Below are 16738 nucleotides of genomic sequence, written 5' to 3'. Positions count from 1 at the left end.
TTCCCTGTGTTTGCTTCCCTAGTCTTGGTCTTCCAGGCTTCTGGGATGAAGTACCTTAAAGGCCTGTAGAAGCAGTGGGAGATGAGCCAGGACCAACTGGCTTGTCAGCTGTCCACAAACAACCAGCAAGCATGCCCCCACCATCGGTCCTTGGAGCACAGTCTGGGCACCGCAGCAAGATGGGAACAGGAAGGGCCTGTTTTGTTCAGGGGGAAGGAGCTGGTTTTCCACAGCAGGAGCATATGTTGCCTCTGCGAGTTTGCTGCTGGCTGGAAGACCTTCACCTAGTTCTGAGTCTGATCAGACTGAATCTGACTCTCATTATTCATCTGGAGTTTTGTTAAGTGTGGAACTAGTGCATACATAGTGGGAGAATAAAAACATGTTGCATTTACACTAGTGAGACATGACTGCTTTATAGTAATGCTAGTAGTGAGATCATTTTGCCAAAGGGCCTGACAGGCAGTCACTGAGCAGTGTTGGAGAAATAGTTCCCCCTAAATTATAAGCCAAAATTATTTCACAGTTTTCTGGGGTGTGATCTCTGCTACTGGTCAACATGGGACAGAGGGACTCATACTGAACTCGGGGAAAATGGGTCTTCACATGATTTAACTACTTAAAACAGCCTGTTCGGTCATGCTGAGAGAACCTGAAGAGTGTGTCAGAGTAGCCTGGTTTGTATCCTGGGAATATGTAAGCTTTTGCAGTCACTTCTGCAGGAAACATTTGCTCAAGAGGCTATTCAGTAACTAATGCTCTCACTCTTTCTTTGCTGCCGCCTTCTTTCTGCAGGGATTGACCACAGCTCACGAACAGTTCAAAGCCACTTTGCCAGATGCCGACAAGGAGCGACAGGCCATCCTGGGAATCCACAATGAAGTCTCAAAGATTGTCCAGACATACCATGTCAACATGGCAGGAACAAATCCTTACACTACGATCACTCCACACGAGATCAATGGCAAATGGGAACATGTGAGTTCTCTCCAGCCTTGCAAGTTAGTGTGGGAGAATGCTGCTGCTCAGTCACTGGGGCCCCAGGAAGTAGATTATTTACTCTTCAGCTACCCTCTCATGCTCAATGCTGAGCTTTATTGGGTTTTTGTCATTTATTTTCAGCTCATTTGCCATACTTCTGGAAAGTAGAAAAGATCTTTCTGATAAATGCTTAAGGGGTGTCAGATCCCTTTTAATTTATATTTTTATAATGAAAGATACTACTCTCCATACCAGCTGTGTTGGTGGTTCTTACTATCAAAAAAGATCACCAAAGTGAGATCTGAACAGGGTCCTGCCATTCAGTTAATGTGAGCCACCAAAACCCCAAATAGTGAATGGAAGCTTCTTCTGGTCTTCCATGGCCTGAGATGAGTTTGCATCATGCAGGGAGGTTGGAACCCGATGATCTTCAAGGTCCCTTCCAATCAAAACTCTTCTATGATTCTACAGCAGACAGGATTCACATTCCATGAGCCTGCCCACTGTGTCCTACACCATATAACCACTTGTTTTCCATGCAAACCCCCACTCCTCCCTTCCTTCTAGCAATTTCTACATTTACTATACATGTGTCTTTGTATGTGTAAGTTGCACACTTTGTTACTCTTTGCTGTAGGTGCGGCAACTGGTTCCCAGGAGAGATCAAGCCCTGATGGAAGAACATGCTCGTCAGCAGCAAAATGAACGACTTCGTAAGCAGTTTGGTGCACAGGCCAATGTCATTGGACCCTGGATCCAGACTAAGATGGAGGTAGTGCTTTGCTCCTTTTGAAACTGTCTTTTGCTCTTCAGTGATATTCTTATCCTTGGTCTTCACAACTGCCATGGTCATTCTTCCTTCAGGCCACAGCAAGAGAAACTTACACAGAAAATACAGAGAATCCCAATATGGATATCAGTTACTGAAGTGCTTGTACTTTTTTTCCCCTAAATCTTTAGTACAGAGATAAAAAACGACTGGTATTTTAATGGAGTTGTGTTTATATGCAGCAAGTTAAAACCCCTAGATCAGAGGCGTATTTTGTGTAACTGTTTTCACAGCAATGGTCTTGATACACATGACAAAATAAATACAGCTAGCACATCAAACATGAGCAGAGGAGACATATTTTTAAGGCAGATCTTCTCCTTTTAGGTAAGATTTGACTTAAAGTAATTGGAGTTGATGAAATGGAAAAATATGAAGCTATTACTGATGGCAGGAGCTGTAAAGAAGAGAGCAATTACAGAAATACATCTGTATGAAGGGACGAAGTTAGTGAATGACAGTACATCAGAAAAAGATTTGGCTTGGTACATTACTAGCTCATGGTCTGCAGTTTCGTTTTCTTTTGTATCCTTGTATTAGACACATCTCCTGTGACTCACCTCACTTGGAAAGTGTTCAGGGCTCTGCTAATGTTTTTGCTGACAATGTCTCGGCTCATTTAAAGTAACTGCTCCATGAGGGAGTTTTTTGAATCATCATCCTGTGTGAGTGTGAAATAGCTGCAATAAATGCCAAGCATGTTGAGGCTTGTCCTTCCAATGAGGTCTAACTCCTTTGGCTTTGCTAATGCAGGAGATTGGCCGCATTTCAATAGAGATGCATGGGACCCTGGAGGACCAGCTCAACCACTTGCGGCAGTATGAGAAAAGCATTGTGAATTACAAACCAAAGATTGACCAGTTGGAAGGAGACCATCAACAGATCCAGGAAGCGCTTATCTTCGACAATAAGCACACCAACTACACCATGGAGGTAAATGTTTTGGCAGCAGATCAGCCAGCCTCATCTGCTGTGGCCAGTTAGCATCAGCCACATCTAGCTCTGGCAATGTGTTGTGGCTCTCAGGTAAATTAAGAGCTTGACTATGTGGCCAAGCATGCAACATGTCGCTGAATTTCTTCTTTGCCTTGCTGTACTTCATACCAACTTATTCCAACGTACTTCCAAATACAGACAACAGAAATAATCTGAATGAAATCAACAGTATTGCTTGGAAAACTGGCTGGTTTCATTTCTCCTGCCACCCAATAGTGGCAGCCTTTTAGCTGGGATTAGAAAGACAAGGGGAGTGCTGGTGATTTTAAGCTGCCACAGCCTGGCAGAAGAAAAAAAACTCAAAAGCTTTTTAAAATTGGAGTCTGGCTTTCTGTTAACAACGTGAGGTTTCTTGGAGGCCACCTGAGCTTGATATGAGTCCAGCAGAACAAAGAGGCTTTGAAACTTGTCTTTTGGTTTCTGGCCAGCCCTCCATCAAGCAACCACAGAGGCAGTGGAGCACCAGTGTCTTCCAAAGACTATGGTTTGTTTATTTTCTTGGTAAGGAATGTTTTCTGCCCAACTAAGTCCTGTATCACTGGGTTTGATTCTCATTTGTCTTAAAGGCCCCCGCTATGTTGCTCTGACATGGCAAAGGAACTTTGCAGTAGGACCAAGACTTTCTTAAGATCACAAATTGGCCTCTTCAGGGTTTTTTTCAGTCAAAATTCATATTTTAAACATCTGGTTGGCTCACACTGCAGGTTTTCTGAGCAAATGGACTTCTCCTGCCTTGCCACGGGGATAATTTAATTTGCAACAAGTAGCACATTCCATCCTCTGGCCTCAGAGGCAGGAGAGCTACTTTTTAATTTAAAAATTGTCCCGTCCTCTTTTCCAGCATATCCGAGTGGGCTGGGAGCAGTTACTAACAACGATTGCTAGAACCATCAATGAAGTGGAAAACCAGATTCTGACCCGCGATGCCAAAGGAATCAGCCAGGAACAGATGAACGAGTTCCGGGCTTCTTTCAACCATTTTGACAGGGTAAGTCAGCGCTGACTGCAGCTTGTCAAGCTACGAGCTTCCACGTAGACTGCACAGTGCAATAAAAAACAAAGAGTCACTACAATAAAACTAGACCAGTAGAAGAGATTTCATTCTTAATAATGCCACGCCTGTGGAGCAGTCATTCCTGCAGAGGCTGTTAAGTGTCCATTAGTCTGGGAGAAATATATCTTGACAGGAAACTGCTACGTTTCCTGATAAAGCTAGAGTATGATAAAGTTTGGAGGCTTGTTTAGGAAATGAGACTTTTACTCCACCTTCTCCTGAAAGCAGATTATTATCTTAATTTATAAAGTTCTTTGGAGCAGCTGTCCTTTGCTCTGACATAGCATGAATCTCTATCAAAGAAACCAGTATTGCTCTTGTGTGGAGCACACAGGAGGATCTATATGCACCAGGCACTGCATGACACAGATAAACCCTCATGTAAAGCCTGCTATGCCTTACCATGGAAATACATGCCAAGCCACTAGCAGGTGCAATAAGAAAGGAATTCCTTAAAGTAAATTCTCTTCCCCTCAATTTGCCAGCCTGTCTGCAGCTCTTCCTTCTACAACCCGAATCACAAAGGTGTCATGCAGGGAAGCAGAAGCAGCAGCCAAAGCCTGAAAACAGCTCCATTATCAAGCCCTTCAATGTTGTCTGGAAATCCATAAGCAGCCTGCAAAGATACTAAGTCAGTGATGCAAATAGAGGTTGCTCTCCACCACTTGCTGCACCAGCCAAACTGTTAGAAAGGTCTCCAGAGAACAGGGCTGCAGCCTACCCTCAGAGGTTGGCAATACTTTGAGATTGCTGAACACTGGCTATTTCAGCCCTTCTCTAGCTGCCAAACTAAAATGAAACCAGGGCTGCTTTTCTAAGCAGAGGGACCCATAAAGCCCTGTAGAGTTTATATTTTCTTGCTTGCCCCTTTCTCCACAACAGCCTGACTGATCATGTAAAGAAAATACTGGTTTCCCATATTCAACTGTGTATTTGATTTATGAAGGCTTGATGCTGACTTTAAAAGCTGGTTTTCTGAGGAAAATAGCTTGGAATTAGCCCCAACCATCCTGTCTGTAGCTTCCTTGGTCTGGCCAGAGATGGTGGTGGCACATGGTGACTTTTCAGTGCTTGAGGGCTGTCCTGAGCTGAAATTCTGCAGGGTGGGTGGGGATTCTCAGCTCCTGTGGTAGCTTGTGTCTAGGTTGATGGACACACCCAAGCACAGGGGGAGTGGGGAATGAGCAAAGGGAGGAGCAGCTGCCAAGCGGTGTTCTGCTGCGCTGTACAGCAGTGCTGTTTGCAGAGCTGAGCACTTGAAATAGCTTTGTCAGTCAAAGCTCCACCTCACGTTCAGGCCACACAAATACAGCCATAACACTGCTCCCCCAAGCTTCAGCTGGTTTTCCTTGTCTGTTCCTGGGATGCCCTGACAGCTAAGCTTCCTTGGGTGTGTTGCCAAACATACCTGCCCTCACCTACTCCTTTAGTGGGACTTTTGACTAGAAGATTAAGGAAATGCTTCCCCACTGCCTCTGCCTGCTTACCTGCACTCTGGGTTACTAGTGAAATACAGGGCTTCTGACACTAGGATAACAAGCAGTGACACAAGTAATTCACTTGGGAGATGGAGATCTTGAGGCTTCTGAGCATCAACTGTTTTTGTCGTTCAAATGCTCTCAAGATGTGACGAGCTCTCTGAGAAGGAACTGTTCCCAGAGCATTTTTAGCGCATCCTGAAATGTCATTGTGATATCTAATGTTGTGCACTTTTTATTTTTCTTCCCTGTCTTTCTATCTGCATGTCATTCTTCCTCTCCCTCTCTCCTCACCCACTGCATGGTGCACCTCTTTGTTGTCCTTCCACCTCCCTTTGATCTCCCCTGTGTCTCCTTCCTTCTGCCCCACACCGTCACCGCACTGGCACTGCATGTCCTGCTGCCTGGCACACCGCATAACCAGGACCACTCCGGCACACTTGGCCCTGAGGAATTCAAAGCCTGTCTCATCAGCTTGGGTTACGATATTGGAAACGATGCACAGGTACTGAAAGCTAGTGGTGAACACAACCAGATATTAAACTGTGAAAAAATAACAGTTTTTTCCTTTCTTTTCTTGTTTGTCTTAATCCATCTGTCATTGCTATTCTTGTGTCTGACTATATATACGTCACTTCTCTGTACTGCTTCCTCTCTAAATGTACTTCGGTACCTATACCTTCTTAATTCCCTAATTGTTTGTCTTGGGAGAATCCTTTCATGTCTTCAAACTATTCCATTTGTGTCACTTAACATTCCTCTTCTTGTCTACCCCTCAATCTGTCTTGTTTGATATCTTCATTCCTTTTTTTGTCATCAATATGTTCCTTGTGTGTAAATATTCCATGTCCAAAACCACCTTTGCTTCTTCATGGTTTCACAAACTATCTTTTCTTTATTGTTTTTTATTGTCCTGTAAATCCTTCGTTCCATCTCTTCCCCCCTGAAACTCATTCTTTGTAATGTCTCATATGGGTTCATTTCTCCCTGGACTGGTCTCCCTTTTCTTTCTTGGCTTTCTCCATCTTTGCATCATTCCCTGTAGAAGAAGACTGGTATGATGGATTGTGAAGATTTCCGAGCCTGCCTTATCTCCATGGGTTACAATATGGTAATGTAGAGCCCTCTGTCACTTCTGTTCAAAGTGATTCTTATAGGCACCTTCAAAAATAGAGAGGATGTGTAGTGAATCAAGGTAAATTTATCTTCCAGAACTATCAGCAATGTTGTATCTAGTATTAGTTGTACACGTAAAATTCTTGTCTCACAGCCATAGCTGAAGGTAAAAAAATTTAAATCATTGTCTAATTCCTGTGTATTTCAAGTAAGAATTATATTTATCAAACTGTGTAGCTACAAATGGAAGAAACAATAGACTTCCTTGTATGGGTACCTGCACTCTGCACAGCACACACAACCTCCCCAGCCTTAAGTATCAGTTGAACTCACCTGGAAGTACACTCGACCTGATTTCTGAACACATTCAAATGCTGCTCCACTCATTCCTACCATTTATTTCATATCTCTCTTACTATACATGTAAGTTCCATTTCCAGTCATTCTCCCTATACCTTTTCTCTCACCAGAGTACCTGCATATGCAAAACAGTAACATACAGCACCTTGAGGGGCACGTTAACTAATAGGAATAGGAAGAGTGACGCTCATCAAGGGGCAGAAGAGCACAGTGCAGAAATATTCACCTGTACTCTTAGTATCTTTGCTACTGGTGTTGTGCAAAGCAGTGTTTATACATCTTACTCATCAGCTCAGTAAAAATACAGATCTTTCAGTGTAGCATGCCAAGTCGCAGTAACATTTGATTAGATACTGCAATTACTCTTGAAAGTACACAGTTCTAGATATGTTAGAAGAGCCTGTTCCCAGAAGACTCAGCTCTGCTCTCCCCTTCTCCTTACGTGGGGATGAAGGTGTCCCAGAGATGAGAACAGATGATATTTTGTTTATATGCAACAAAAAAATAAAAATCATTAAACTACACTGCAAGGTAATGGCTTCTGTGGAAAACTTCTCTGTAGGCCTACAGAGATAAGCAAGTCCTTCTTCCAAAGCCTGTCTAGTTAAGATGTACCAGATACTATTAAAGACCCCAGAGACATTTCTTCTGGTGGCTTCTGTTCTAGAAGATGAAGAGAACTGTAAAAGTTCTTTTTTAGCAAAGGAAAGTAAAAGGATTTGAGGAATGCAGATCTTCCAATATTGCTACAGACATCTAGCATGACATGCATTACAGAGAAATTTGCGTCTTCCCTGAAGTCTGTGTGATTTTGATCCCTGATAGGAGCATTGTCCTAGAGCAGGATGGAGCTGGATGTTATCCTAGGGTACAGCTGAGAATATTTTATCTGAAGGACAAAATGAGTGGCAAGCATTTGTACACACAGCAAGTTAAAAAAGAACATCCTGATTTAAAAAAAAACAACCCTAGAAGTCATTTCTGTTTGGCTTTGTTTCTCTAGCTGTGAGATGTGCTCCTGAACAGTTTCTGCCGACTTTCGTAGCACTGCGGCCCAAATGTCCAGGCTTACATGACTGTCTTGTTCTCCAGGGAGAGGCAGAGTTCGCCCGCATCATGAGCATCGTTGACCCTAACCGTCTGGGTGTAGTGACGTTCCAGGCCTTCATCGACTTCATGTCCCGGGAAACAGCAGACACAGATACTGCCGACCAGGTTATGGCTTCCTTCAAGATCCTGGCTGGCGATAAGGTCAGGCTCCACACCTTCCTTTCCTGCATCTGCATTGTTCTTGCATCCCTTTTTCTCTCTTGTCACAGAGAGAAAGTGTCAAGGGAAGCACTGTGTAGCATGGAGCGTATTTTCACAGGAACACTGTGCAGTGCTGGAGCAGTGCAAGGCTAAAGTGCGGGTTAATAAGCAGCCTGCCAAGGCACTTGAAAGTCCTCTTCAGCTGTCAGTCAGAACTTTGCTGCTCACTCTTGCTTTATTTAAGTAAGAGCTTGGTTGTGATTTGTTATTTTAAAATGTATGAACAAATCCAACAGATAGTTCTTGATTAGTCTTGAAAAACTATTGATTACTGACAGTTGCAAACATGAGATGACCTTTCTCAGATATAAATGTGTCACTATCAGTTGTTACACAAGCAGTAGTAGATTTTCATTGAAGATTGCTGTATCTGCAAGAGGAGCATCTTTTAATCATAGAAATTGGTCAAAAGTAGGAAAACTTACAGGATGATCCTAAAAGTGTTAATTTCCTAAATTCACATCACCAAATGGATGGAACCAGTTGATAGAAAAATCATGTAATCTTGGTTTTCTCATATAACGATCGCTACCCATTTTTTTTTATGTAATTGAACAACTAATATGTACATATGCTGTTGATATAGCTCTATATTTACTAATGATTTTATTCATCTCACTTGAAATGTCAGATAGCATTTCTCAGATGGTAAGGAGTTACCCGTAAATCTAGTACTGGTTTCCATGTTTCACTAATAATCTTTTCATAATCTGTAATGTAGAAACCCATAATCCCTGTCCTTCAGGCACCTACCTGACTGAAACTAGTCCTCTTCTCTTTCAAGGCCTGAAAATTCCACATTATTCAGATAAGCGAATCACTGAGTGTGTGGGTGCTTTCAGATAAAAATTAACTCCTTTACTCTGTACTGTATGTTAAATATACTTGTCAGTGTTCAATATGCTCTAGTGACTATAAGACATATCAGACAGTATTTCGTTATGAAGAAAAATACCTCTTACTCGAATATTTAAGCTGAAAGGTGGGGCTGTAGGGAAGGGGGATAATAAAAGGTCACAAGGGAGAGAGATGGTGTGAAACTTGAACCACTGTTCAGACCCGCTGCAAATGCCCATGAGTCAGTTAGCTGAAGACAACGTACTGGTTAGCAAACACGCAGCTACTGCTACGTACTGCATGGAGAGAATCCACGTTACCTCAACACCGAGTCTTCAGAAGATGAATTTATATTTATTTATATATATGTTGAGACAACCGTGGAAGCAATACAGACTGTTTGCTTGTCTGCTGCCTGCATTGGTGCCACCAGCCAGAGCTAGTGGGGATGGCTCCTTTCCTTGCTCTCAAGATAGGGAATGGCAACTCCCAAGCAGCACAAGTAGCTGATACCTCCTGCCAGTGAGGGACAGGATCCAAATGAAATTTCTGCTTCCTCACATTTGCTTTTAGCAGGACCTCCACTGCCAGCAGGAAGACAGAGTCTTACATGGACAATTTACCTTCCTTACCTCCAGGTGTTTTCCATAGGTGTTTTCCATAGGTGTGCTGGTATCTCTCCTGCAAAAACTATCTTTCCCTCTGTTGTAAAAAACATTTTCTTGTCCAAACAGCAGGGAAGGACTGCATTTCCCCCCAGGCTGTATGTGCAGAGAGCTCCCTGTGGGGGTGTACTGTCTCTGATTGTTGCCTGCTGCCCTGGTTGGGCCAGGGGGTGGTTGTCCCTCTGAGAAAAGTCAGTTTTCTGAAGTAACCATCTCCCTATTGTTTGTCCTCATTGCAGAACTACATCACTGTGGACGAACTACGGCGGGAGCTGCCTCCTGATCAGGCTGAGTACTGCATTGCTAGAATGGCACCCTACAATGGCCGTGATGCTGTACCCGGTGCCCTGGACTACATGTCCTTCTCCACAGCGCTCTACGGCGAAAGTGACCTTTAACTTTTTTCTGTCCCACCACACTCTCCCTCCCCTCCCTCCCGTCCAACACGCCCTTCTTTCTCTTTGCAAAGCAGCCTCTGCTCCGCTCTTTTTGTGTTTCCCTGTTTTGCTTCAGATAACAGATCACATTTTTAAGTGGGGGGGAGGACATTGACATGGCACCGCCTACCTTGCCCTTGAAATGACAGTTTACAAAATTATTTTGTGCAAAAAAAGTTACGTTTTAAAAAGAACAGACATATTTTATTATAGAAAAAGGTATTTTTCTCCACCAGATTGAAACTTAAAAGAAAATGTTAAAATATTGCACCAAATATTTTTTGTTGTGACATAGAAAGTCAAGCACAATGTTACATTCCATCCTTTCCAAAAAGAACCAAACAACAACAAAACACCACTTGTTCTGTTAACTTCTACATTTACGTATGTCTCTCTTATCACGTTTATCTTGGGAGGGGGGAAGGCACACAAGTGCATGTGTTTGCTGGTTCACTCATTTCATGAAAATATTTTATGATAAACTTTTGAAATTGCTGTGTTTTCTAGGAAAAAATAATGTACACAGCTCATGTTTTCATATTTAATTAAAAAATACAATATGCCTCCTATGTTTATCAGTGCACAACTTTTTTTTGTTGCTGAGAGTTGTCTGGTTTCAGAACATGAAGCTTGAGAGTTGATAACTTTGATATTGCTTGTCACAAACCATATTAAAAATTTCTTGTGATAACAACTCTAGACTTTATTCATTTGTATAGTAAAATTGTTAATTCCTATTTAGTTAAAACAACAAACATGATGAATAGAACCAAAATAATGGGGTTTTTAAATAGAAATGACAATCCCCCCCCCCCCCCCTTAACCTTTTATTCTTGTTGAGTGATGTTGGAATTTTCACAGCTTTATGACCACTTTAAATTAGCAACTTTTATATAATTTTTGATTACCCCTGATACACTCACATATCTAGGAACAACATTATTGTTATTCCTTAAAAAACAGCACAGAATTAGACCTGTGCAAACAAACAACTGCTGTATCTTGAACCATCTATGAAAGATTCATCCTGTGTTCTATGCTCAGCATTGAATATCTCACTGCTTTTGATATCGCATCTTCTGACATTATAAACTTTTCCAGAGACCTCAAGATCATCTTTGTACTGACATTCCAAAGAAACCAGTCTTCAGAACAACTCCTTTGGGACCTTTAATGAGTCATGAAGTGTACATACACACACGCACGCATGCCTGGAAAGCAGTAAAGGGAAGCAGCTAATTCCTTCCCAGCTATTTCAGGTATTGCAGGTGTATTTCCTACCCTCCCACAGCAGTTTTTAGGAAACATGGAGTTAGCAGCAAAAAACATCATTTGGGCTTCATGACATGTTGCAAGTGAGTGTTCTTTAGCTATAGCCACATACTGCCATCTCTAGTCCTAAAGACAGTTTTCACTTTGAAGTAATGACTGTAGGAGTGGAGAATTCATGCACAGGTTCACAAGGAGCTCCTGCAGCTTGCAGTAGCATTGCCCTCTGTTCTCCAGTGCAGAGCTAAGTCCTGAGGAAGGCATTGTACATGGTGGGTTGGGGTTCGGCACAGACCTTGAGTAGGATAATAAAAATCACAGCAGTGTGTTATGATGTATCCCAACCTGGCAGCATCTGCATACTGTGTTTGCTTTAATAACCCTCTTTCCTCTTCCACAGTAGTTGCCCTCTCCTTGGTTTGCTGCATGTGGAAAAGGGCACTTGCACTGTCAAACAAATGGAAGTTCTCTGTGGTTGTACCCACTCTAGGAAAATGTAATGATACACTTTTTTTTAATGCTTTTATTTTATTTTATTTAAACAGTAATACCAGCGGGTGGGGAGAGTATCTGTTGTGGTATTAAATGACCACTGTCTGGAGGAAAGACCTATGTTATTTCACAGTAGGGCTGGAAAAGGAGCATAGGTGCACCCTGGCCATCACCTTGGGCCCCAGTCAGCTACCACGTTGAGAACGGAGCCAAATTAGTTTGAATGATCCTAGTGAACAGTGTTCTGCAAGTCCCTGCTTGGAGATTGCAGCAGTCTTTACAAAACCCTTTTACCGAGCTGTGACAGTGTGCGCTCTACGACCAGGTTCCACTCAAAACCCCAGCTGGGTGTAAGCGTTCCTGGGTTTGTGAGACAGAAAACAGGTGGCTTGTCCCTGCTCACACCACACACTGGTGGCAGTGTGTGGGCTCCAGCCTTGCTAATGCTGCTGTACTGGTACTTCTGCTTAGGTGGCACGGCCTTTGACAAACTGGCTAGAGCTTTCTTGACCTGGCCTTTCCCTCTAGGCTGTAGGCAAAGCCTCCCCATTCCCACCCCACATGAGGAGAAGCACTAGCAACATGTTCACCTTCCTCATATGCAGCACAAGGCGTATCTTGGCCTAACAGTCTCTGGCAGTTAGTACACTAAAATTTGAAAATAGCCTTTTGTATCAGGCTTGTGTTTTTGCGGCTAACATGCTATTCCTTAGCCAAGTCCTGACATCAGCCTTGACAAAACTGGTCTCTGGAAGCAGCTGTTTGCAGCTCAGTCACTGCTCCTTCCCCTGCCAAGAACAGAAGCAGAGAATCCACTTCAAGCTCACATCTCCTATTCAGTAGCAAACTGGTTTTGTCAGCCCACCACCCTCACTGTTTCCAGGTATGGAAATCGAAATAATGCTTTCCCAATAAATTAACCATTTTCCTTTCATGGCTGCTGCTATCTTTGGCTGCTGAGATCTTGGTACCTGCCCCAGCATGACTGTCTGACAGTACAGGGGCAAAAAACACATCAGTGCTCAGACAACATGGGTCTGTCTTGCCTGCCAGAATGTCAGCCACGTTTCCAAAAGCCTCTCGAGTCTATCTTGTGACTGTTGCATGTCTTCAGTGCTGCCAGCATCTGGTTTTGGAGTGGAGGAGCAGAGCCAGGAGTCTCAGAGGACAATGAAAAGAAACTAGTCTGCAACCCTGAATGAACTTGGTTTCAAAGAAGTATTCATACATCCATGGAGGATCCATCCAGATGAATCAGACTAACTGGTTTTATCAGGGAAATAATGGAGAGGGTGAGGACTAAAAAGAGGATGACTGTAACAGCTGGGGAAAAGGAACAGCTTGAACTAAGACTACTCATTAAGATATTGGAATGCAGGTGTGATTTTCAGACCATAACAAGATCGTCTGTACGACATTACTTCCACTACAGTTGCTGGGGTAGGACAGATTTTTTTTCCACCCTCTGATAGCCAAGTACTAAGAAAGCTTAATCCTGTTGAATTAATTAAACTGCCGAGGTGGCTCTGGCTACTGATAGAGTTGCTACTGTTAAAACCCTTACAATCCATTGCATCAGCTCTAAGCTGCTGGAAAGTCTTAGCATAATAAACCTAGATTAACAAAGTCTAGGGCACATCCTGAGACAAAGAGGTAATCAGAACGTTCCCCAGCATGCACCAAGGAAATGTGTTCAGTGCTGCAGTTAGGAAGAAGTCAGCCACTGTGAAGGATAGAGGTGGATGATCAGATCTTGTACAGGGAAGGATTCTCTATGCTTGTGAACCCAGATCCTCACGGGTTGGGAAATCAGTTTGCAGAAAGAACGCTGTCTTTCAGGCTCCAACAGAAGCAAGTTTTCTATTAAACAGTCAAAGGGTAAAACACAGAACAAAGCTTCAGGGTGGCAAATAGGCCCTAGGGTGCCTCTCCCAGCAGCACAACCACTAGGTCTGTCCCAACCCTTGCTCTCCCTCACTTGTCTGCTCCACAGTGGCATGGCTTGAATTAGAGGAGCCTTCCTCCTTCACTGCCACAGCCTCACACTGAGGTTCGGGCACTCTGTGGCAGGTGGGAGCCTGAATCTTCACTCTGAGGAAGACAGCAGACGCATGCTTCCAGAGCAACGGGTATTTTAAACAAGAAGCCATTTTACAAAACATAGCTGTTGATCTCAACACGTCTTTTGGCAGCTAAAGAAAAGAACAAATCCTAGTTAGTCCTCCCTAGAAACAGATGTTGGCACTTTTCTGTGGGAGTGGATCCCAAATGGAACAAAGCTCTGGTTTCCCAGCCACAGGCAGGGGCATTTGTACTGAGCAGGGGCAGAACATTACTACCTACATCTCTCACCACTTCCTCCTAGCAGCTCCTCACTCCCTTGATAGCACGTGGGCATTTTTGGTCCCAAAATGTCTACCTTCCCCTGCATACTGTGCAAGTCCTGGCTCTAGGTCCTGAATTCCATCTGTTTGGTGCTGCAGTGAAGGCAACGCAGAGAACTGAGCCCACTCCGTCACATTCCAGTCTAAGTGCTGCAGTCATCCTGCCACTATCGCAAACCTCTTTCCAGATCTGGTTCCTCACTTGATGTCATGGTTTTAGTATGAACCCTGTGGCTTCTGTTGTACAGATTTGTAACACAAGAATTACTTTAAACTGCAGAGTTAAGACAGCATTTTATACCTTCTTTATCATTAAGCATATTTAAACATCACCACCATTACTTTAAAGAAGAATTTCTCTCCTGCTACTTCTCAATTGAATAGGGCACAATCTCTAACCTGTGGTACTGAATCATAGCATAGTGCTTTCTGCTATGGAGAAAATTAGATGTTTTCTTTGGGGAAGCAAGAAAGCAGTTCATTTACACCAGCAATCAATATATTGTGCTTTTTAAGTATCCTGATGCCAGCTGATACCATTTACATTTGCAGGTGTGCAGTCAGGATGCTAATAGTTCCCAGAGGGCTGTCAGATGGTCTTCTGAGAGACCAATCCTTCTGTGCAACCAAAATAACGAGCAAATTAAGCCACAGCTCTATTACAAAAGTCGATTTTGCACGTGATAGCTTCCAGAAACACAACCCACACGCTAGAGGCAACGCTGTAGATTCTTCTAATGATATATTTCATGCCTTTTACCACCCATGCAGAGTGTCCACAACCAAGACAGGGGAAAAGGGACTCCAGCCCAGTTCAGGCACTGCCAGAGCAGCCAGAGCTGCATTCCAGATGCACAGCTGCATTCTTTCCCTCTGACACCACCCCACAGGCTGCAGACATGCAGGATAAAACCAAAAAAGCTTTAATTTGGCTTCCAGCATGACTTATCTTCATTATTACCAGTAACTCAAATCCCTATTTCGCCAATATCATTCCAAGACTGCCACCTAAAGAGTTTTTTTCTGCTTCTGAGCTTCTGGTGCAGCAATTCAAGCACACAGCGACTCTGGTGCTACCCCTGCAGGAGTCCAGCTCTGCTCCTGAGCAGAATCTGCACAGTAAGACATGACAGGGCTGCCATTTTGAGCACTCTGGATGCATTTTGAGCATCTTTAACTTAACGAATAAAGTAGTAAAACAATAGAACATTGTATTCAAAATGGTAAAACATACTTGTTACAGCTACCCACTTTTTTAACAAGTTAGCTTTGTTAAGCTGTCACATCACTTCATTTTCTTACCAAAAAGGGTTCACCCCAGATGCCTTGCAGCCAAAGCGACAGCATGCTGGGCTGCATAAGGCAGACCGCTGCTGTGAGGCCAAGGGAGGTGATCCTGCCCCTCAGCACTGGTGAAGTCATGCCTGAAACGTTGTGTCCTCCACTGGCCTCCCAGCACAAAATAGCTATAGACTTACTGGAGCAAGGCCAGCACATGGGCACGAAGATGACTGTGGGACTGGAGCATCTCATACAAGGAAAGATGCTGGGACTGCTCACCCTGCAGAAGGCTGAACGTGTATAAATACCTGATGGGAAGGAATAGAGCAGAGGGAGCCACGCTCTTCTCAGTAGCACCTAGTGACAATTAAACCCCACAAAATTTCAACTGAACACTTTTTTTTTTACTGCAAGGCTGGTCATCTCAAACACTGGATCAGGTTGTCCAGAGAGGTTGTGGAACTTCCATCTGTGGAGGTATTGAAAAGCTGACTGGACATGGTCCTGGGCAACGTTGGGGCTTGGACCAGAGGATCTCAAGGGGTCCCTTCCAACCTAAATGATTCCATTTATTACGGATGTGGAATGTATAAGTTATCTCCATCCTGAAGAATAATCAGAGGACAAGAAATTTGAATGATATGATGTTATAAATGTAACTTAGATATTTACTCCGAGTTAAATCAGGAAATCCAGACATAGTGCTATCAGATAAGGGGGGAAAATGGGCAAAACAAACTGTAGCTGCATGTTAGGAATCTGGATGGTAAATTTAACAAGCTATGCTATACTGAAGAAACTTCAGGTTTTATCTTGATCATCGTTACCGTGAGCTTTCCTGAATTACACCGTAAGAATGCCATGAGTCCATCTCAGGCACGGACAACCCAGAGAAGTAGTGTGCTCCGTGGGTATGCACGGGAACGCTGCTTCTGCCCAGCACTCCATACAGGCCCCTGCCTCCACTGGCCGCTTCTCCCCTCCCAAGGTTTCCCCCTGGTGTCAGCCATAGTAACAGCATTGCGCGTTCATCCAAAGCCCCCTAGTTCTGTGCTAAAGACAAGGCGGCAGCGGGTGAAGGTAGAAGTTTAGGGGCTGGCCGCAGCGAACTGCAGTTGGCAGAACTGTGGTTACTGAGATACCGTGCAACACGCCGGAGGAACTCTCTGGACGTGTGCCTTCGCTCCTCCACCTGTTAACCAGCACAGACACCCATCTTTTTTGCCGTGTCTCAGTCAGAAGTCACGG

The 16738-nt window shown here is 43.7% G+C and overlaps 1 protein-coding gene across 2 annotated transcripts in view; it reads left to right on the top strand.

Moving 5' to 3' along the window:
* LOC104402220 (alpha-actinin-1) overlaps positions 1–10758 on the top strand; it is a 46739-nt gene extending 35981 nt beyond the window's left edge. The window contains exons 14-20 of one of the 2 annotated variants that reach the window (XM_010010036.1): positions 796–978; positions 1619–1753; positions 2564–2743; positions 3648–3794; positions 5763–5843; positions 7907–8065; positions 9867–10758. In XM_010010036.1, the coding sequence (XP_010008338.1) occupies positions 796–978; positions 1619–1753; positions 2564–2743; positions 3648–3794; positions 5763–5843; positions 7907–8065; positions 9867–10025 (1044 nt within the window). In that variant the 3' untranslated portion in view covers positions 10026–10758. Of the gene's footprint in view, positions 1–795; positions 979–1618; positions 1754–2563; positions 2744–3647; positions 3795–5762; positions 5844–6383; positions 6450–7906; positions 8066–9866 lie in introns of both variants that reach the window. The other variant, XM_010010035.1, reaches the window with a different exon arrangement.
* The last annotated feature ends 5980 nt before the right edge of the window (positions 10759–16738 follow it).

Source organism: Nestor notabilis, unplaced genomic scaffold (genome assembly GCF_000696875.1).
Source record: "Nestor notabilis isolate BGI_N333 unplaced genomic scaffold, ASM69687v1 scaffold23022, whole genome shotgun sequence".
Taxonomy (NCBI): domain Eukaryota; kingdom Metazoa; phylum Chordata; class Aves; order Psittaciformes; family Psittacidae; genus Nestor; species Nestor notabilis.
Note: the sequence above shows the minus strand (reverse complement) of the source record. Positions and strands in the feature narration are given on the sequence as shown.